The 17220-nt window shown below is 47.1% G+C and overlaps 1 protein-coding gene across 3 annotated transcripts in view; it reads right to left on the minus strand.

The window, feature by feature from the left end:
* Nucleotides 1-17220, minus strand: part of Stk32b (serine/threonine kinase 32B) — a 238465-nt gene that overhangs the window by 26560 nt on the left and 194685 nt on the right. For all 3 annotated transcript variants that reach the window (XM_040747009.1, XM_040747010.1, XM_040747011.1), the window contains 2 exons: nt 14313-14350; nt 3593-3682 (listed from right to left, as the gene is read on the minus strand). In XM_040747009.1, coding sequence (XP_040602943.1) covers nt 3593-3682; nt 14313-14350 — 128 coding nt within the window. The remainder of the gene's footprint in view (nt 1-3592; nt 3683-14312; nt 14351-17220) is intronic.

The following is a 17220-nucleotide window of genomic DNA, read 5'->3' on the forward strand; positions in this document are numbered from 1 at the left end:
GACATATCAACACATTTAACAGTTAATGTGTGAAGCAGGGGACAGACTTGCAAACAGCAGCTCCTGTAGAGACATGCATTTACATATGGATGGGATATCCTGCATTCAAATGTTCGGGATCACCTGTGTTTTGGCTCCTAATTGCTTCAGTCATCAGGATGTTTGCACATATGTAATGCTGTGTCTCCAGGGTAGGTACAGGTCTCAAAATGAAATTAATTCATACTTCCCGTAGCCTCATGCACATAGCATGGAAGTAATTTTACAAAGTTCTGGGGGACTTGTCTTTTCACTGTGTCTTGTCACATAAGGTCTTATGTAGAGGTTTTCCTTTGTGGCATCACTCAAAACATTTTGAATTTGGGTTTTAGATTTCTAGATCAGGGGTGCTTATCCTGCAGGCTGCTATTTAAAGGGATCTGTAATCGCTGTTTGTTCAAGACAAATGATGCTGTTTAACATCTTCTGGCGAACTTGCTACGGAGCCCTAAATTGCACCGCGGGATGCAGACACTGTGTGATGTGTTCTTGCCTCACTAAGTTAATCTTCCTTGCTTATCGGCCACATATGTTCCCTTAGATGCTTTCTGTCAGTCAACTCCTTGCCTAAGGGTCCTGGCTGACATAGTTCCACCTCCTTGCAATGCTCTTGTGCCTCCTGCTGAACAATGCTAGCACATCTTTCAGGATCCAGTTTAAGTATGACTTCTCAGTGATGTTACTCTGGGCTCCTGCAGTCTCATTCCTCCATCCCACCAACACCTCTCTTTCCCATAAGAGCTCTCACAAAGATCTTAAATAGTCCTTCACTGTTGTAGCACCAATGCTGGAGTGTCACATCTAGCCCGCGATGATAATTTTTTTGTTTTGGGACAGGGTTTTTCTCTGTATTGCTCTGGAGCCTGTCCTGGAACTTGCTCTGTAGACCAGGCTGGGCTTCAAACTCACAAAGATCCACCTGTCTCTGTCTCCCGAGTGCTGGTATTAAAGGTGTGTTCCACCAATGCCTGTGATGATGAATTTTAATAGTCAATTTGACAGAATCTAAAAATCACCTGGGAAGAGGTTCGCTATGAAATTCTTTCTAGAGTGGGGTGGCTGTGGGCATGTCTGTAGGGACTTTATTGCCTTGACTTCACTAATTGCAGTGAGAAGACCTGCCCACTGTGGGTGGCATCATTCCCTAGGTAGGGGATCCTGGATTGCATAAGTGCAGAGAGGTGTGGAGCATTGACAAGCATGCATGTGTTCATTCTCTCTGCTCTTGACTGTGGATGTGACTAGCTGCTTCAAGTTTCTGCCTTGACTTGCCTGCAATGATGCTCTATAGTCTGGAATTGTGAGACAACTGCCTTTTCCTTAAAATTGCCTTTCTTGGCGGTATTTACATAGCATCAGAAACAAAACAAATACAGAGTCTAACTGGGAAAAGGTAGACACCAACCTTTTGATTGCTGTGAGAAAATACATAACAAAAATAAGGAAAGGTTTATTTTCCTCACAGTTTGAGGGCATAGTTCATCGCTGCAGGGAAGGCATGGTAGCAGAAGCGTGCAACAGCTATCACATTGCATCTACTTTCAGGTAGAAGAAATGAATGCTTGTCTTTAACTTCCCTATTCCTTTGGTGTGATGTCACCATCATTTAGAGTGAGTCTTATCTCCTCAGTTCTTGGGGTAGCTCTAATCAAACAAGTGAAAGACTTGTATGACAAGAACTTTAAGTTTTTGAAGAATTTATTGCCAACAGACTTCCATTAAGATTGATAATAAGAATTTCTTCAAAGTAAATGACATCAGATAGAAAACTGAAAGTACACAAAGAAGTAATAAACACTGGTAACATAAAAAAGAAGGTGGATGGAAAATTAATTCTTCATTTTTATGACTATGACAATTAGAAGCAAAGATAACACTGATGAATGATAATGTTTATAGCAGGTAAAGCAGAGCATAGGTGGAGGAGATTTTGGAGTATATTCTTGTAAGATTTTTTTAAGAAAAGATTTATTCTTATTTATTAATCATGTATACGCATCTCTGTGTGGGTATGTGCACCTGAGTGCATAGCCTGCAGAGGCCAGAAGAGGGTATCAGATCCCTTGGAGCTGGAGTTACAGGTAGTTGTGGTCTGCCTAATGTGGGTGCACAGAACTGATTCAGGTCCTTTGGAAGGGCAGTATGCATTTTAACCACTGAGCTATCTCTCCAGTCCCCTTTTATGAGATTCTTAAACCAAATTCCAAAATAGTTTCTGTTGGGTGATTTAAAACTACGATACTGTCTACACTTGCCTTTAAAAGTATAAATACTAAGATCAGAGTGGGGTTAAAAAGGAGTGACAAACGATGATCACCTCAGAGTCAGGTAGCCAAGAATGGGTTAAGACCAAATTAGATGAGAGGAAGAAAAGGCTAGACAATGGCTTTAAATTGAATCATACCCCTGGTTGTGCTATACAAGGTATTTGATCATTAGCTGGACATCAATATTAAAATGATATGTAAAAATCCCTAAACTTTGTTGGAAATGTTCAAAACAGAATGTGACCATAATATGTCAAAAATTAAGAGTCCACAGCTTGAGCTGGACTTAAGTTTCCTGCATGTAATGCTCATATTGCAAGTCAGTTGTCTGAACCTCCATATTATGCTACTGGACTAAGATCAACGAGTTAACTTAAGTAAGCAGGGGAAGTAATAAAGATGAGAGGGAAATGAATATAATAGAAAACAGGAAGATAACAGAGAAAGACAGTTAAGATTAAAAAAACTGGCACTTAAAAAATCAACAAGTTTATTAGCATGTAACCAGAATGGCTAAAAGAAATCAGAGAGAAAGTACAAAATACCAATTCTAGAATGAAAGAAGTAATGGCTCTGCAGAGCTCACAACCACAACCACCAAACAGGTGAGGGTATGTTACACATGTGTGGATGCCCAAGAATGTGGTAGACAGATGCATGGCTCCTCTGGGTAGAAAGATGGTTCATCAGGTAAAGACCTTTGGTACCAAACTTGATGACTCAAATTCAGTCTGTAGAACTTGCAGAGTGGAAGGAATGAACTGACTGGAAAGTTGTTCTCTAATCTATACACAAGCACGCACAAATGTGCATGCCTGCAAATACATACCAAAAATGTAATTTTTAAAAGAAAGGCATGAAGAGGCACAAAAAAGAGACAAATTCTGAAGATAGCAGAGAAGAACTAATAGGTGTCACTTCCACAAGAAGCTGCAAGAAAAAACAACTGGAAATCTTGCAAAGACAGATGAGCATGTGCCTAGGAATACATGCAGAATGACAAACACCAAGGGCAAATGACATTCTGTCAGTGCCATTGGAGCCTATTGAGAAAGGATGGCAAAGCTTTGTTCCTATCTGTTGCAGAAGATTTTTTTTTTTTAGAAAACCAGTGAAGAAGGCGTTGCTGAGCAGGGGAGGCAGTACGGAAATGCCGCCTTGCTGCAGAGGGCAGGATTCCTTACTGGGACAAATGGAGTAGGATGCAGCAGGTGAATGAGTGGCCTCTGAGGAGACAGAAGAGGGAAACTGAGGCCCAAGCCCATGTGTAGGTGTGGAATGCTCACCCATGTAGGGCTTGGTGCCAGCCATGGAGGAAGCCTTCTCTGCTCCTTTCACGACTGTAGCGATGTTGAAGTCTGTGATGTGCACATGCCCTACAGAGAGAAAACAAAGTTAGCCAGCTCTGTGGATGTCCATGCTCTTCCAGAGGCTTCAGTTTGTGGTCTACATGGTAGACGGAGGAAGTAGACACCAGGACTGTGTCCATCCCCAAGTGGTATCTGTTTCTCATAGCATCTATTCTGCATTCTGATTTTAGAATGTGGGTTCATCATTGAGCACATATTATTTGTGTGATTATGCTTTGTTGAGGGGCTGGATGACACACGGGTGGATGGATATAAAGTTAAGACATGCTGATCTGGAGATGGAAGGTCAGTCTGGGTGTCACTTGGTACATCTGGTAGGGACTGTGGTAGGAAGGCTGTGGTTTATTGTGTTCTCCAGGCTTTTAATATTGAACTTGATGGACCAGAGGTGGAAGGGGATAGCCTTTGATCCTACCTAACGATATGGCAACTGATAGGATTTGAAAAGACTAGGGACCCTATGATGTAGATGTCTAAGAGTTGAGAGAGCAAAGAGATAAATAGAAAAAGGGGGAGGAAACAGGTATGTGGGGTACAGGTGAAGGGAATGGGGAAGGAAGGGGAAAGGCAGAGAATCCTGTGGGGTCAGCACTTGTTTTGGGGGGCATCTGGCATGTGAAGAAGCTAACTCTGAAGGACTGATGGAAAATCTGAGTATAATTCCATTTCTCTCAGTCACCACACCACGTGAAATGGCTCTTTTTGCCATTTGGAACGAGGCACTTGCACACAGATAAGGGCACAAGCAGAGCTGGCTTGGTAGGCATGTGAAGGTCAACTGCTGGAGCAGGTGCAAGGAGGCCCAGGGGACAGTGTGTGTGAGAGGTGTGCCCAATGTGGTCAGCCACAGTGGACAGAGAAGACAAGGGTGGCCTCAGGCACCATCACAGTACTCACATCACACAAGCACTCCAGCCCTCCCCACCTCACCCTCATTCCCCCGCTCCCCCATTCCCTGTTCCCCCCGCCCTGTGAGAAACTACTTATTGGATTCTCCAGGACGAGGCTGGTTTCACCAGGTTGGTCCTAGCTGGGATGACTTGTGTTTGTGCTTTGCTGTTATCATGTCCCCCAGCCAAGGTCAGGCAACACTGTCCCTCATCCCTAACACCAACAGGCAGCATGTTCACCTTCCTGAGCGCTCTGGGGGTGTCTGCATGAGGGGGGCATCTGCCTTTGCTGTCACCTGAGCAGCTCCATGTCTGCCACACATGCAACCACAGAAGGGGTTCGGAGCCTTTGGATGCAGCTTTTATTTGTCTTTCTTCCATTCCTCCTGCTCTATAAAAACTTTAGTACTTATAGTCTGAAAGTAATGCCAACTCATTAGAATAGCCAGTCAAAGAATGTAGGATGTCTGTGAGTTCCCTGTGTGTGCATGCGTATGTATTTGTGTGTGTGTGTGTGTTGTATGTGTTTGTGCACATGTATGTGTGGGGTTGCACATACACATGCATGCATATATATCTAGAAGTCAGAGTTCAACATTGGGGGTCTTCCTGTATTTCTCTCACCTGTATTATTCACAGACACATTCTTGACCCTGCCTAGACTGGCTTACCAGCAAGCTCCCACCCCACCCCTGTCTCTGCCTCCCGAGCACTGGGATGACAGGTATACTCCGGGAAACCAATGTTTCATGAAGTTCTGGGGATCCAAATTCACCCTACCCCTTGATGTCCCTTTATAAGCTGCCCTGTTTCTCCATAATCCAAATGTCATTGACTAGATTCTCCACTAGTTATCCCTGTGCTTATGTAAACACATACTCACATAACCTGGGACTTTAGTGTGTTCTTATGCAATGAAGTTATTGCCATGGCTCATCCTGAAAGTGACTTTAGACTTACTCATGTTTAACAGGCATTTTTCCAAGTTAGAACACACAGGTCTACTTAGGATGCCCACAAGTACTTATCCTCAGTGTTAGTCTGTCCTTTGTTGCTGTAACCACATATCTGAGGCTGGGTGACTTGGTTGAAAACCCAAGTCTGGGTAGAATCTTCTCTTGTCCATCTGGGAATCAAGCCTATAATCCATTTGGGATTAACAGAAAATTGGAATCGGGTTTTCAAGAACGAAGTACTTCCTTTTCAGGCGTTACCATTGATGACATTCTCTGCTCTTTTCCCGTGTCGCATAGGGAGCCAGGTCCTAAGACTGCAGAAGCGGTCAGCCAGTGCCAGTATGATGACAAAGCTCCACATGGGAAAGACAGACAAATGGGCCCAAAGCCTGATCTAACACCTTCACATCACTGCTCTTCAGCCGTGAGAACTAAACAAGACAACTCCAAACCAAACCAAACTACACCACCTTCCCTGCTCTGCAACTGTGGGAGTCAGGCTCTGTATCCCAGGTGAGGCCTGCTGTCCCAGCTGATGGGCCACTGGCTTGGACAGGCCATCTGCTTTCCATAGGCTATGTTCCTCATCTGTGGGGCTGAGACACCATTAAGCTTTGGTTGGGGTGATGTGCTAGCTGTTTCTCTTTCCTGTGATAAAATACCATGACCAAACAACTTAAGGAACAGTGGTTTTGGCTTACAGTTCCATAGCATGGCTGCAGGAGAAGGAAGCTGGCTGATCACACCCCACTGTACACAGGAAGTAGAGACAGAAAGAGAGCAGGAAGGAGGACTACAAACCTCCAAAGCCCATCCCCAATGATCTCACTTCTTCCAGCAAGCCCACATTTTCTAAAGCTTTCCTCGCCTCCCCAAACAGCACCACCCACGAAGAGTGAAGGTCTATGAATTTATGAGGACATTTCTCCTTCAAATACAGCGTGATGGCTAAGACTAATTGTCAACCTGGCAGGATCTAGAACCATCCAGGAAACAAGCTCCTGGACACATCTGTGAGGGGTTACCTAGATTAGTTGACTGAGGTGGGAGGACCCACCCTAAATGTGGGCAACACCACCCCAGGGACTGGGGTCCTGGGAGAAAAGGAGAGACAAAGCAAGAGGAGCAGCGGCTTCACCTCTCTGTTTCTTGCGTGGGGGTGCCATGTGACCTGCTGCCTCACACTCCGGCCACTTTGGCCTCCCAGCCATGATGGACTGTGCTCCTCAAACTGTGAGCCAACATCGAATCCATCTTTTCTTAAGTTGCCTTTGTCAGGCATTTTGCGACAGAGACAAGAAGAGCAAGTAATACGGATAGTTTAATAACTGAGGATGTGGTATAGCCTGAAGGAGGGTGGGGAGGGCAGGCTGTTAGACCTCTGAAGTATGAGTGCTGTTGGCAGAAGGGACCAGCAAGGAGGACAGAGGTGAAAGGGAGCGTTAAAATTGTAAGGATCAAAATGCAGCTGCCTCTGCCAAACTCAGATAAGGTAGAGTTGAGCACGTCTTCATGCATATTGGCTTGATAAACAAGAGCCTTGGTAATAATTCTGCCAAAACAGGATTGTCATTTAGGTCCCTCCTACGAGGACATCCTCCCAGCAAAATCCAGGGATGACCACAACCTCAGACGCAGCCTTCTTAAGACATAACTTTATATCAGAGAAGCTTCCAGAAGGGCATTCCCTAGCCATAGCCAGTTCACAGCTCCCTGCCTGGAAGAAACCTCTGGAGCCACCAAACTTGTCCTAGAACAACATGAGTGTACCCCTCCTCCCAACTTGTAGATATTTCTTTCCCCTTGCCTCTGTCTCCCTAGCTGTATCTACAGCCCATCAAAACATATGTGTTGTGTTTGGGATCACAACCATTAGCTCATTTTCTTTAGTTTTTGTTTATGTTAACGAGAGGAGAAAAACCTTTGGAGAAGGCAGGGCAGGGGTAGGCTATGTTGGATCCTCAGGACAGTCGGGACATTGGTTCTTAATCTTTCTGAGAAGATTTGGACCTAACCTGACTGGATTTTGAATGTTACCTGGGGTCCCTGCTGTTGAGTGGATTATGTGGACAAGAAGAAAAACAAGTGGGAAACAGTTAAGAAATGCAATCCCATTTCAGAGTCAGCTACATGGGGCTACATGACTGCTGAAGAAAGCTCAGATCACAAGTCTCCTCCTGGGAGGAGGGTATTGATATCCCTGCTTTAATTTAAAATATTTACTATTATCATCACTGTGTGTATATATGATATATTTGTGGGCACGCATGGTGCAATGCACTTGTGGAGGTCAGAGGGCAGCTATGTGGAGTTGGTTCTTTCCTTCCACCTTTACGTGGGTTCCTGGGATCACACCCGGGTCATCAGGCTTGCATGTAAGCACCTGTACTGATGAGCTATCAGATGCATGTTTAAGTGGAATGGAGCTCTGCACCATGATATTCTCCCACCACCACCTCAGAGCCCAGTCAGCTGGGCCTGATTTACTTCCTGGAATGTGGTTGGAGGACTTGGGAAAGCCTGGAAACAGATATCTGGTAGCTTGTATACGCTGGGCAAAGCACAGTAGACAATGCACCGTAGACAATGCACAGTAGACTTGCACTGCTGCTGTCCCAGTGTGCTAACTGATGAGTTGTGACTTCCTGTCGTGCATCCTCTGATGGTTGAGTTCAGATTCGAAAATTAGTGTTGAGCAAGCTTTCCGAGGAGACACCGTATGGGACAGTGCACAGATGAACTGTCAGGCAACTCATTGCCATAACTGAAAACACCTAGAACTTAAAGAAGACCAGGGTATTGTGGGAGACCCATTAGCATGGCTCTAAGCTTATTTGCATGTCTTATACTCTGACATACTTCACTCCCTTCTCTGAAAGTATGGTGAGCCTTCTCACTTCCAACTTTTGACACCACATGGAAGGAGTTGTCCCTCCTCTGCCTGGAGGACTCCTGGCTGCTCTCTCCTCTGTCTGGAAGGCTTCTTTTCTTTCTTCAAAACGTGGCCCATGAGTTTCGTTATTGGTAGACTTGGGTCCAGAGGAAAACTCACTACCCTGGGTGGGTGGGTGCTTTCTCCATGACTTGGTCCATTTCCCCTACTGTAACAGAATGCCAGGAACTTGGTGGCTTAGGTAACACATGTGCACTCCTCATATTTCTGGAGTCTAGGTCAGGTGCCAGGGTGGTTGAGGTTGGGGTAAGGGCTCTTGATATGGTTGGGATGGGTGTGCCCCTGTGTCCTAGTTACTTTTCTTGTTGCTATAACCGAACACCTGGCAAGAAGCAACTTAGGGAGGAAGATCTGACTTTGTGTCCATCACAGTGGGGAGGGCGTGGTGGAAGGAGCAGGAGACTGGGGCTGGTCTCAGGGCATCCACAGACAGAAGCACAAATGAAGCAGGAAGGGGGACCAGGCATAAACCCTCAAGGCCTGCCCCAGTGACACACTCTCATAATTCTCCACCTCCTAAAGGCCCCCACGACCTTCCTAAAGGGCACTACTATCTGGGAATTAAGAGCTCAAACACATGAGCCTGCGGAGGACATTTTGTGTCCAAACCACAGCATCTCCAAAATGATGCATTGAAAGGCAATCCCTTGTGTATTGAGGTGGGACTTTTGGGGTGATTAGGATACAAGTTAGTCCCTGTGAGTGGACTGAGTGTCATTATAAAAGTCACCTTTACACTAGTCACCTCCTTTTCCCTTCCTCCTGCTATTGGTGAGTGCAGCAACAAGGCTCCTTCTTGGGAGCAGCCCTCACTAGATGCTGCCTCTGCTGGTCTTCAATCCTGAGCTTCTATGCTTTGGAGCTGGAAGCTCTATTATCTGTAAGCTACTCAGTCTAAGGGATTATGTTACAGTACAGGAGCAGGCTAAACATAGTCCCTTTCTTGATTTAGAAATAGTTCCTTGCTTGCTTTTGGGAGACACTGGGAGCACTCTAGTCCCTTCATTCCCATACATAGACATCAGTCCCATTGTAGGGTGTTGTCTTAGTCAGTGTTCTATTGCTGAGAAGGGACACCGTGACCATGGAAATCCTCCTAAGAGAAAGCATTTAACCGAGGACTTGCTTACAGTTTCAGAGACTTAGCCCGTTGTCGTCATGACCAGGAGCATGGTGGCAGGAAGGTAGGCATGGTCTTGGAGAAGCAGTGAACTGCTACATCCTGATCCAGAGAGAGATGGACTGGGCCTGCGTGGACTTTTGAAACCTCAAAGCCCACCTCCAGTGACACACTTCCTCCAACAAACCCACACCTCCTAATCCTTCTCAATTAGTGCCACTCCCTGATGACTAAGCATTCATATATATATGAGCCTATGAGGGTAACAGGTGTTACCTCCATGATGTCATCCACACCCAATCACCTTTGAAAGTCCTCACCTTGAAGACTACAACCAGAACCTGACCACGTGAACGGAGGGTGAAACACTCTGTTCACTCCAGTGCAGCCTGGACTAGGACTCTCTAGGGACACCCATGCTCCCCTCCATTGTCATCCCAACTTCCTGCCCACCACTCTGTATGTCACCTTGTTCCTCTCTTTGAGTCCAGAAATCTTCCTGGTTCATTTCCATTCCCAGGGCCCTAGCATTGGCCTGGCCTGGAAAAAGACTTGCTGAGAGGTTACTGCGTAACTCAGTGGCAGGTCAGCAAGTGCATCCTGCTGCCTGTCTTTGTTATGCTTGCAGAGACAGCTTGGCACTCCCGGAGGTTGACAGTGTTCTCATCCATGGGTTTGTAACATGGATCCTTCTAGGCCTGCCTCTGGAACCCATGTTGGTGAGTGTTGAGCCTCCAAGGCATCCCCGGGAGGGGTACAGAGACAGAGAGTGAAGGATCAGGCCAGGTGTTAGTATGGAAGGGACAGCACCCAGGGACACCTCCTGCCACAGTTGGGATTTGGGGCATACCACCTCTCGCTCAACCCAGCTCACTCTCGGAATCCACCCCATGCCCAAGACAGAGCTTAGTGGTACTGTTTAGATGAAGCAACTGGAAGCCCAGATAGTAAAGAACCAGAGGCAGCAGCCTTGCCCATGGCTCTGACTGACCCTGTTCCCCCATTCTCGCTGCTAAAAATAGCTGTGCTTTTGGGCTCTCTGCATGGGCTGTGGAGGGGGAGGGTTGCTGTTGATCTTCCACACAGATCTGCTATCTTGGGCACTGCACACAGCTCGTGTGTTCTGGCCACTTATCTGTATGGAGATCACAAAGATTTACCACAGGAAAGAAAGAAAGCCAATGAAAATCCATGCGCAAGCTTATCAAAGCTTTGTTCACTCCTGGTGAAAGAAGATTGGTCTCAAAGCATGCCTTTGCCTGATAGTGCCTGCTATTCTGTGAGATTTAGCTTCTTCCCATCACACAGTTGTGAAGAAATAATGTAGGACTTTTAAGTAATGCAGGCACCTCTGTGTATGAGGCATGTGTAAAACCCAAGCTAGTTAAAAGAAATGATGCCCACTGAGACAGTGTCAGTGTGACCCAGGCATGCCTGGGCTCAGCTCTCCCTGTCCTTGCTTCTGAAATAGCCATGAGAAGGCCTTGGGGAATGAGCCCTCAAGAGTTTGAGCCAGAGAAACAGAGCTGAGTCACCCAGGTAGCCCCCTAACCAAGACTGACAGTCAGAGAACCTTAGACCTAGAAGCAACCAACCACTTTGGCTGACTGCTCCTTGGTTGTGCTTTTCAAGTGATGTAGTAGAATGATACTTAACTTGATTGTACAACGGAATATGGACACACCCCTTCCTCTTTGCTCCACCTCTGCCACGTTCCCTCTGCTAGGAGCTCTTAGTCACTAAGCAAGGTCACCATCACCTTTTCTTGACAGGTGCTTATCTTCTTCTTCTTCTTCTTCTTCTTCTTCTTCTTCTTCTTCTTCTTCTTCTTCTTTTTTGGTTTTACAAGACAGGGTTTCTCTGTATTGTTTTGGAGGCTGTCGGTCCAGCCTGGCCTCGAACTCACAGAGATCCGCCTGCCTCTGCCTCCCGAGTGCTGGGATTAAAGGTGTACACCACCACCGCCCGGCCAGATGCTTATCTTCTATTAGCTCTGTTCCCCAACTCTCATGGTTGTTCTACTTGGCTGCTTGTTCAGACTTCAAATCTCAGCTCTATCTTAAGACCTGAAGCCTTCCCTATGAGACCAGATGCTTGCCTGGGAATTTTGGACTTTGTGGAATGAGCAGATCTGAGCATCATCAAGAAAATATTCCATGTGTATCTACCGATTTTTAAAAATCTCATTGAAATGCAGCTATCTTGTCTCCAAAGTGGCACCCAATGAAACAAATTGCAACACAGGGTTCCCTGCTCCACAAGGTGCTTCCTAATGTCGTTTTCAAAAGGAGTGGGTGGATGCTGTCCAGATGTGCCACTTAGAAATATGCAGAGTCCTGCCCCAGGTTATGTTCATACTAAATGGCACCTACTCAATAAAAATCTTTAGAAGACATAATAGTCATAAAAACTCATGCGATAACTGATCAAAGATACACAAACTTAAATTCCTGTCCCATTCTCTATCAAAGGTGTGACACGACCTGTGGAGTCAAGAGGAACATCATTGTGGGTTTCCAAGGCTTATTCATAACCCGGGTACTTCCATTTGCCATGAGGTCACAGGAAATCCTTAGTCAACTGTGAAGACATTAGCCTGTGTGTGTGTGTGCGTGCGCGTGTGTATTCATGAATGCGCAAGTGAACATATATGCACATGTGTGCGTGCATATGTATTTGTATGAGTGTAGAGGCCAGAAGAAAACCTCAGGGACTGCTGTTCAGACACCATCCACCTTGCATTTTTGATTCACAGACACAGGCTATAGTTGCCTATTAGCCTAGGCTGGCTGGCCAGCAAGCTCCAGTGGTCCACCTGTCTCTAGCTCACAGTGCCAGGATTGCAAGTATGTACCACCTCTCCTAGCATTTTTATGTGGGTACTGGGGATGGAACTCTTGCTTTAGCCTGGTAAGAGCTTTATCTCCTGAGCCATCTCCCAGGTCCCTTGTGTGGTTTTTATATGCAGATGCAGGCTTGAAAACTAAATCCAGAGCTTTGGGTAGAAATGTAAAATTGTCTGACAATCAAAGGCACCTCCGAATTCCCTCTTGGCTTCTTCTAGATCCACACAGTATCTTGGGTACTTTGGACATCATACTCCTCCTTTGGCTGGAAAGATCTTGACTTCTAACTGCCTGAGTTAGTTGTGGCAACCAAGAGTCCCTACGAAATTTCCTCTGAATCCTTGGAGCTAAATAGAGCCCTCAGCCCAAGCACCTGATAGAGGCAGTGACTTAAGGCAAACCTGCTGGCACACAGGGCTCCCATCCCCATTGCGTGTCTGATGTGAAGAGCTGAACGGTGTCCCGAAAGTTCATGCTAGATCGCAAGCCCCTGTAGTTGAAGACAACCTGGATTTGGAGATCTGAGGTTTAAAGAGCTAAAACCAAGACCAGTGGGGTGGGTCCTGATGCAGTGTGCCTAGTGTCATCATGAGGATGGAACACAGTCATACACCGTGCTGAGGGAGGACGCAGAGAGGAGATGGTGTCTGTATCCACTGACCATCTCAGAAGTCTTTGACTGAAGCTTCCAGATCTCTGTGCACAGTCACACCAGCCGCATCAAGCTGGCATGCCAGGCTCTGATGGACAGGTTCCCTTGCTGCTCATGTTGGGGTCCCATGGGGCTAATCTGCTCCCACTGCTCTATTTTCCATGCAGTAGCTCTGGTGTCTCTCCAACCCCACTTGGTATTTGTTCTTCAGTGACTCTCTGAATGAGCCCCAAATCACTGAATGGGGGAATGATGCCCAGAGGGACCCAACCACCTTCAGGTAGGACTGGGAGATAAAGCTCTCTTCTCCCCCGCTGTTCCCCAGGGTGCTTCCCTATGCATCCTCATCTGCTGCCATCATCATCCCACCTTCACAACAGTGACTCCCCTTGGCCCTCCTACTCATGCCTCTTAGTTCTCAGTAGCCTATGCAATCCACACAACACCGTGAGGCCCACAGGGATGGGACCACTGCCTGCCCACCGAGGCCCTTTGGTGCGGCAGCTTTGGGAGAACTGAGCATGACTGTAGGGAGCACACCAAAGCCGTGGAACAACCAATTGTCCTGATCTTCCCTGTTGATTTTCTAAAGCAGTTCTCATGAATGAAAGGGCTAAGAGCTCCAAGGAGTTGATTGGTGGTCTGGCCTGGATCCTGCCTCAGAACAGCTGTCCACAGTTTGAACGCAGAGCTGCTCTGCATCAGCATGGTATCAGTAGTCACTGCTCAGCACCTACTGGGTGGACCTGTCTTTCCTGTAGGCTCTGCCTCCCTGGGAGCTCTGCAGGGGCACATGTACTTCTTTTCAGCGTCATTTCACCTGTTTCTATGACCTGACCTTGGGTGTTTGAACAGAGAAAGGGGGCAGGGAAGGGAGGCCTCTGCCCCCGGCACCTCACATACCTGCCCTCAGACCTTCTGCATCCCTGCACAGGACTAGGAGAGTACTTCACTATAATCTCATACTCCCTGGTCCTTACTGTGCCCTGTCACCCTCAAACCAGAATACAAACAGCAATGACTTCAGAGGTGATGCCTGCAAATAGTTCAGCTCAACTTACCAGGGCAGGACATTGCCCAGAAACTGACACGTGTCACTGCCAGGGCTGGAACAGAGTGTTTCCTCTAGCACCTAAGATCTGCTCCTCCACTGACATCCATCTCCCATGCCCCAGGCTGCATGGGGGCCCTAGGGAAGGGGAAGGAGACCTTGACTCACCATGCTCGTCCAGCAGGATGTTGTCCGGCTTGATGTCTCTGCAAGAGAAACACAGGCAGAGGTGTAAGTCCTGAGCCAGCCTGAGAACCACCATAGGCTCAGGCTGCAGGACAGAGGGGACTCTAAGATGCTGTCTCTTCCATTACCTCTCCTCAGAGGGCTGAAGTAACAGGATCCCTGAGGAGTCAGAACAGATTGTTTGACTATTTCGTTCTGAGACATTCTTTTTTTTTTTTTTTCGAGACAGGGTTTCTCTGTGGTTTTGGAGGTTGTCCTGGAACTCACTCTGTAGACCAGGCTGGCTTTGAACTCACAGAGATCCGCCTGCCTCTGCCTCCCGAGTGCTGGGATTAATGTTGGGCCTTTCAATGCTGGCTGTAATGTTCAGAAGACACTGTCACCCTGTGTGTTGAAATCATTATTTTTCTTGGCATAATAGAGATGATAGATTAAGTGTGAGCCATGAGTCAGCAGGCAGAGGTACTTCTCCACCCTGCTATTCTTCAGACTTCATGCCTGGAGACCCCACTGTGTCACTTTGTGGGCACAAGAAGAGACTCCAGATAAAACACTGTAAAAACAACCCGAAGGGGCTGGGGACATGCTCAGTCAGTGAGGTTCCTGCCATGCGAGCATGAAGAGCTTAGGTAGAAACCCTAGCACCCATGTAAAATCCAGGTGCTTTGCATGTGTCTCTGTGAGCCCAGCACCAGGGGGTGGTGTCTCTGTGACCCCAGCACCAGGGGGTGGAGTCTCTGTGACCCCCAGCACCAGGGGGTGGAGTCTCTGTGACCCCCCAGCACCAGGGGGTGGAGTCTCTGTGACCCCCCAGCACCAGGGGGTGGAGTCTCTGTGACCCCCCAGCACCAGGGGGTGGAGTCTCTGTGACCCCCCAGCACCAGGGGGTGGAGTCTCTGTGACCCCCCAGCACCAAGGGGTGGTGTCTCTGTGACCCCAGCCCCAGATCCTAGAGCTCACTGGCCAGTCTGACTGAACTTATGAGCTCCAGGTTCAGGAAAAGATCTTGCATAAAAATGTAGAGTGATAAAGGGAGACACTTGACACCAACCTCTGGCCTTTACACACACACACCTCAAAGTTAATATCCATCATTTTAGTGCTTCTGAAGGACTGAAGAATTCAACCTCTGGCCCTCATGGAGTGGGTCTGCTGAACTTCTCAGGAAACCGAACCACATTGACACAATCTGGCTAGGAGTAGGTTTCTAGAAAGTTCTATTTGATATTTGATATTGTCATGCTAGCAATGAGCCTCTGCTAACCAAGGAGCACATTGTAAAGTCAGGGCTTTGCTCTTTGATCCACACATCTGGGAATCTAGCATGGTGCCAGTCAATCTTGTGCAAATATGGAACTCGAGTGGCATAGGGAAGGAAGGGTAAGCCTGTGATGTGACAGCAAGCTTCAGTCCCCCAACTTGCTGCAGCAGTAAAACTATAGATTTCAGAGATATACCCTACACATTTAGACTTAATGTCACAGTCATAATGAGGTAACATAATGACAGCTTTCTCAGAGATAAAGAGTAAGTGCCCTTGAGTTGATCAAATATTAACTCTACCTAGAGAGATGTGCAGGGTTATTGCTGATGCCAGGCAATTTCTTCCAGGGGAGAAGAGAAATGCACAGCATCTATATTTCAATTCTGATTCTCATTATGACTTTTCAAGCCCATGAATTTTGATGTGTGTTAGGTAAACAGGCCCTACCACCAGCTTCAGAGGACATTCATGAGACCAAAGAGATTGCACAGAAGATAAGGAAACCCTAAGGGAAGGATGAACTTGAAAAAAAAGAAAATTAAAACAATGGGCAGAGGTTCCAGTGTCAATGTGTGAAAACTAGGTCAGCAAATTCTAGATCCCTACCTAGAGTGGCTCCCAGCAAGATCTCTCAAGGGGGACATAAATATGTCAAGAATGTGATGTAAGCATCTATGAAAGTGTCACAATGAAACCTACTGCTTTCTTCAATGTGTATTCACAAATACTGCAGTTGGGCTACCTGTACATTATCAAGCCATTTAAAAAATTGAGCATGGAGGGGAAGGGGCTCCCAATGTCATGGCCCAAGCTGAGGACTGATTGGAAGTTGGTGGTTGCTGAAGAGGGAAGAGTCATTTTTCTTTGTGAGAAGTGGCCACTGGTATGTTGTCCATGCCATAGCGGATGGCTTCACATTCATGCTCACATGGTATGGGCAGCACTAATTGGATTCCATGCATATAAAAAACAAGAAGAGGGTCCTGACCCACAACTCTGACTGAATCTCCTTAATCCACCAGAGGCTATGCTGGCTCTCTGAACTCCAGGTAGGCAACCTGCCTGTGGTCCTCCCCTACTCTGTCAGTGCCCATCCAGCCTACCCCTGACCAAATCTCTCCTCCTTGTCACCATATCCCAGCTCACAACTCCAGCAGAAGCACCCTGTTCAAGCTAAAGCCATACTAGCTGCCAGAACTCCAGGTAGGCTGCCTGCTCATGAATCGCCCTTACTCTTTCAGTGCTCACCCACTCTACCCCCAATTGCCCCTCCCCTCCTTGTCATGGTATCTCATTCTGCAGCCCTCATGGAGGGCCCCTGCTCAACTAGAAGTCACATTAGCCACCAGGACTCCCAATAGGCAGCCCACCCCGACTTTTCCCCCTGTCTCAGTAACTGTTCAACCTCCCTCTGATTACCCCTCTTCTCCTCCCCATCTTGTCCCAGCTTCCTACCTTAGGTGAACGCACTCTGCTTGACCACAGGCATGTCATCTGCCAGAACTCCAGGTAGGTTGCATGCCTGGGTACCCCCTCACTCCCTTGGTTCCCCCTCACCTATCCCCAATCTTCCTAACCCTTCTTGTCACTGTATCCCAACTTCCAATTCAAGCAGAGACCCCTGCT

The sequence above is a fragment of the Mesocricetus auratus genome, unplaced genomic scaffold (assembly GCF_017639785.1).
Source record: "Mesocricetus auratus isolate SY011 unplaced genomic scaffold, BCM_Maur_2.0 Super-Scaffold_100006, whole genome shotgun sequence".
Taxonomy (NCBI): Eukaryota; Metazoa; Chordata; class Mammalia; order Rodentia; family Cricetidae; genus Mesocricetus; species Mesocricetus auratus.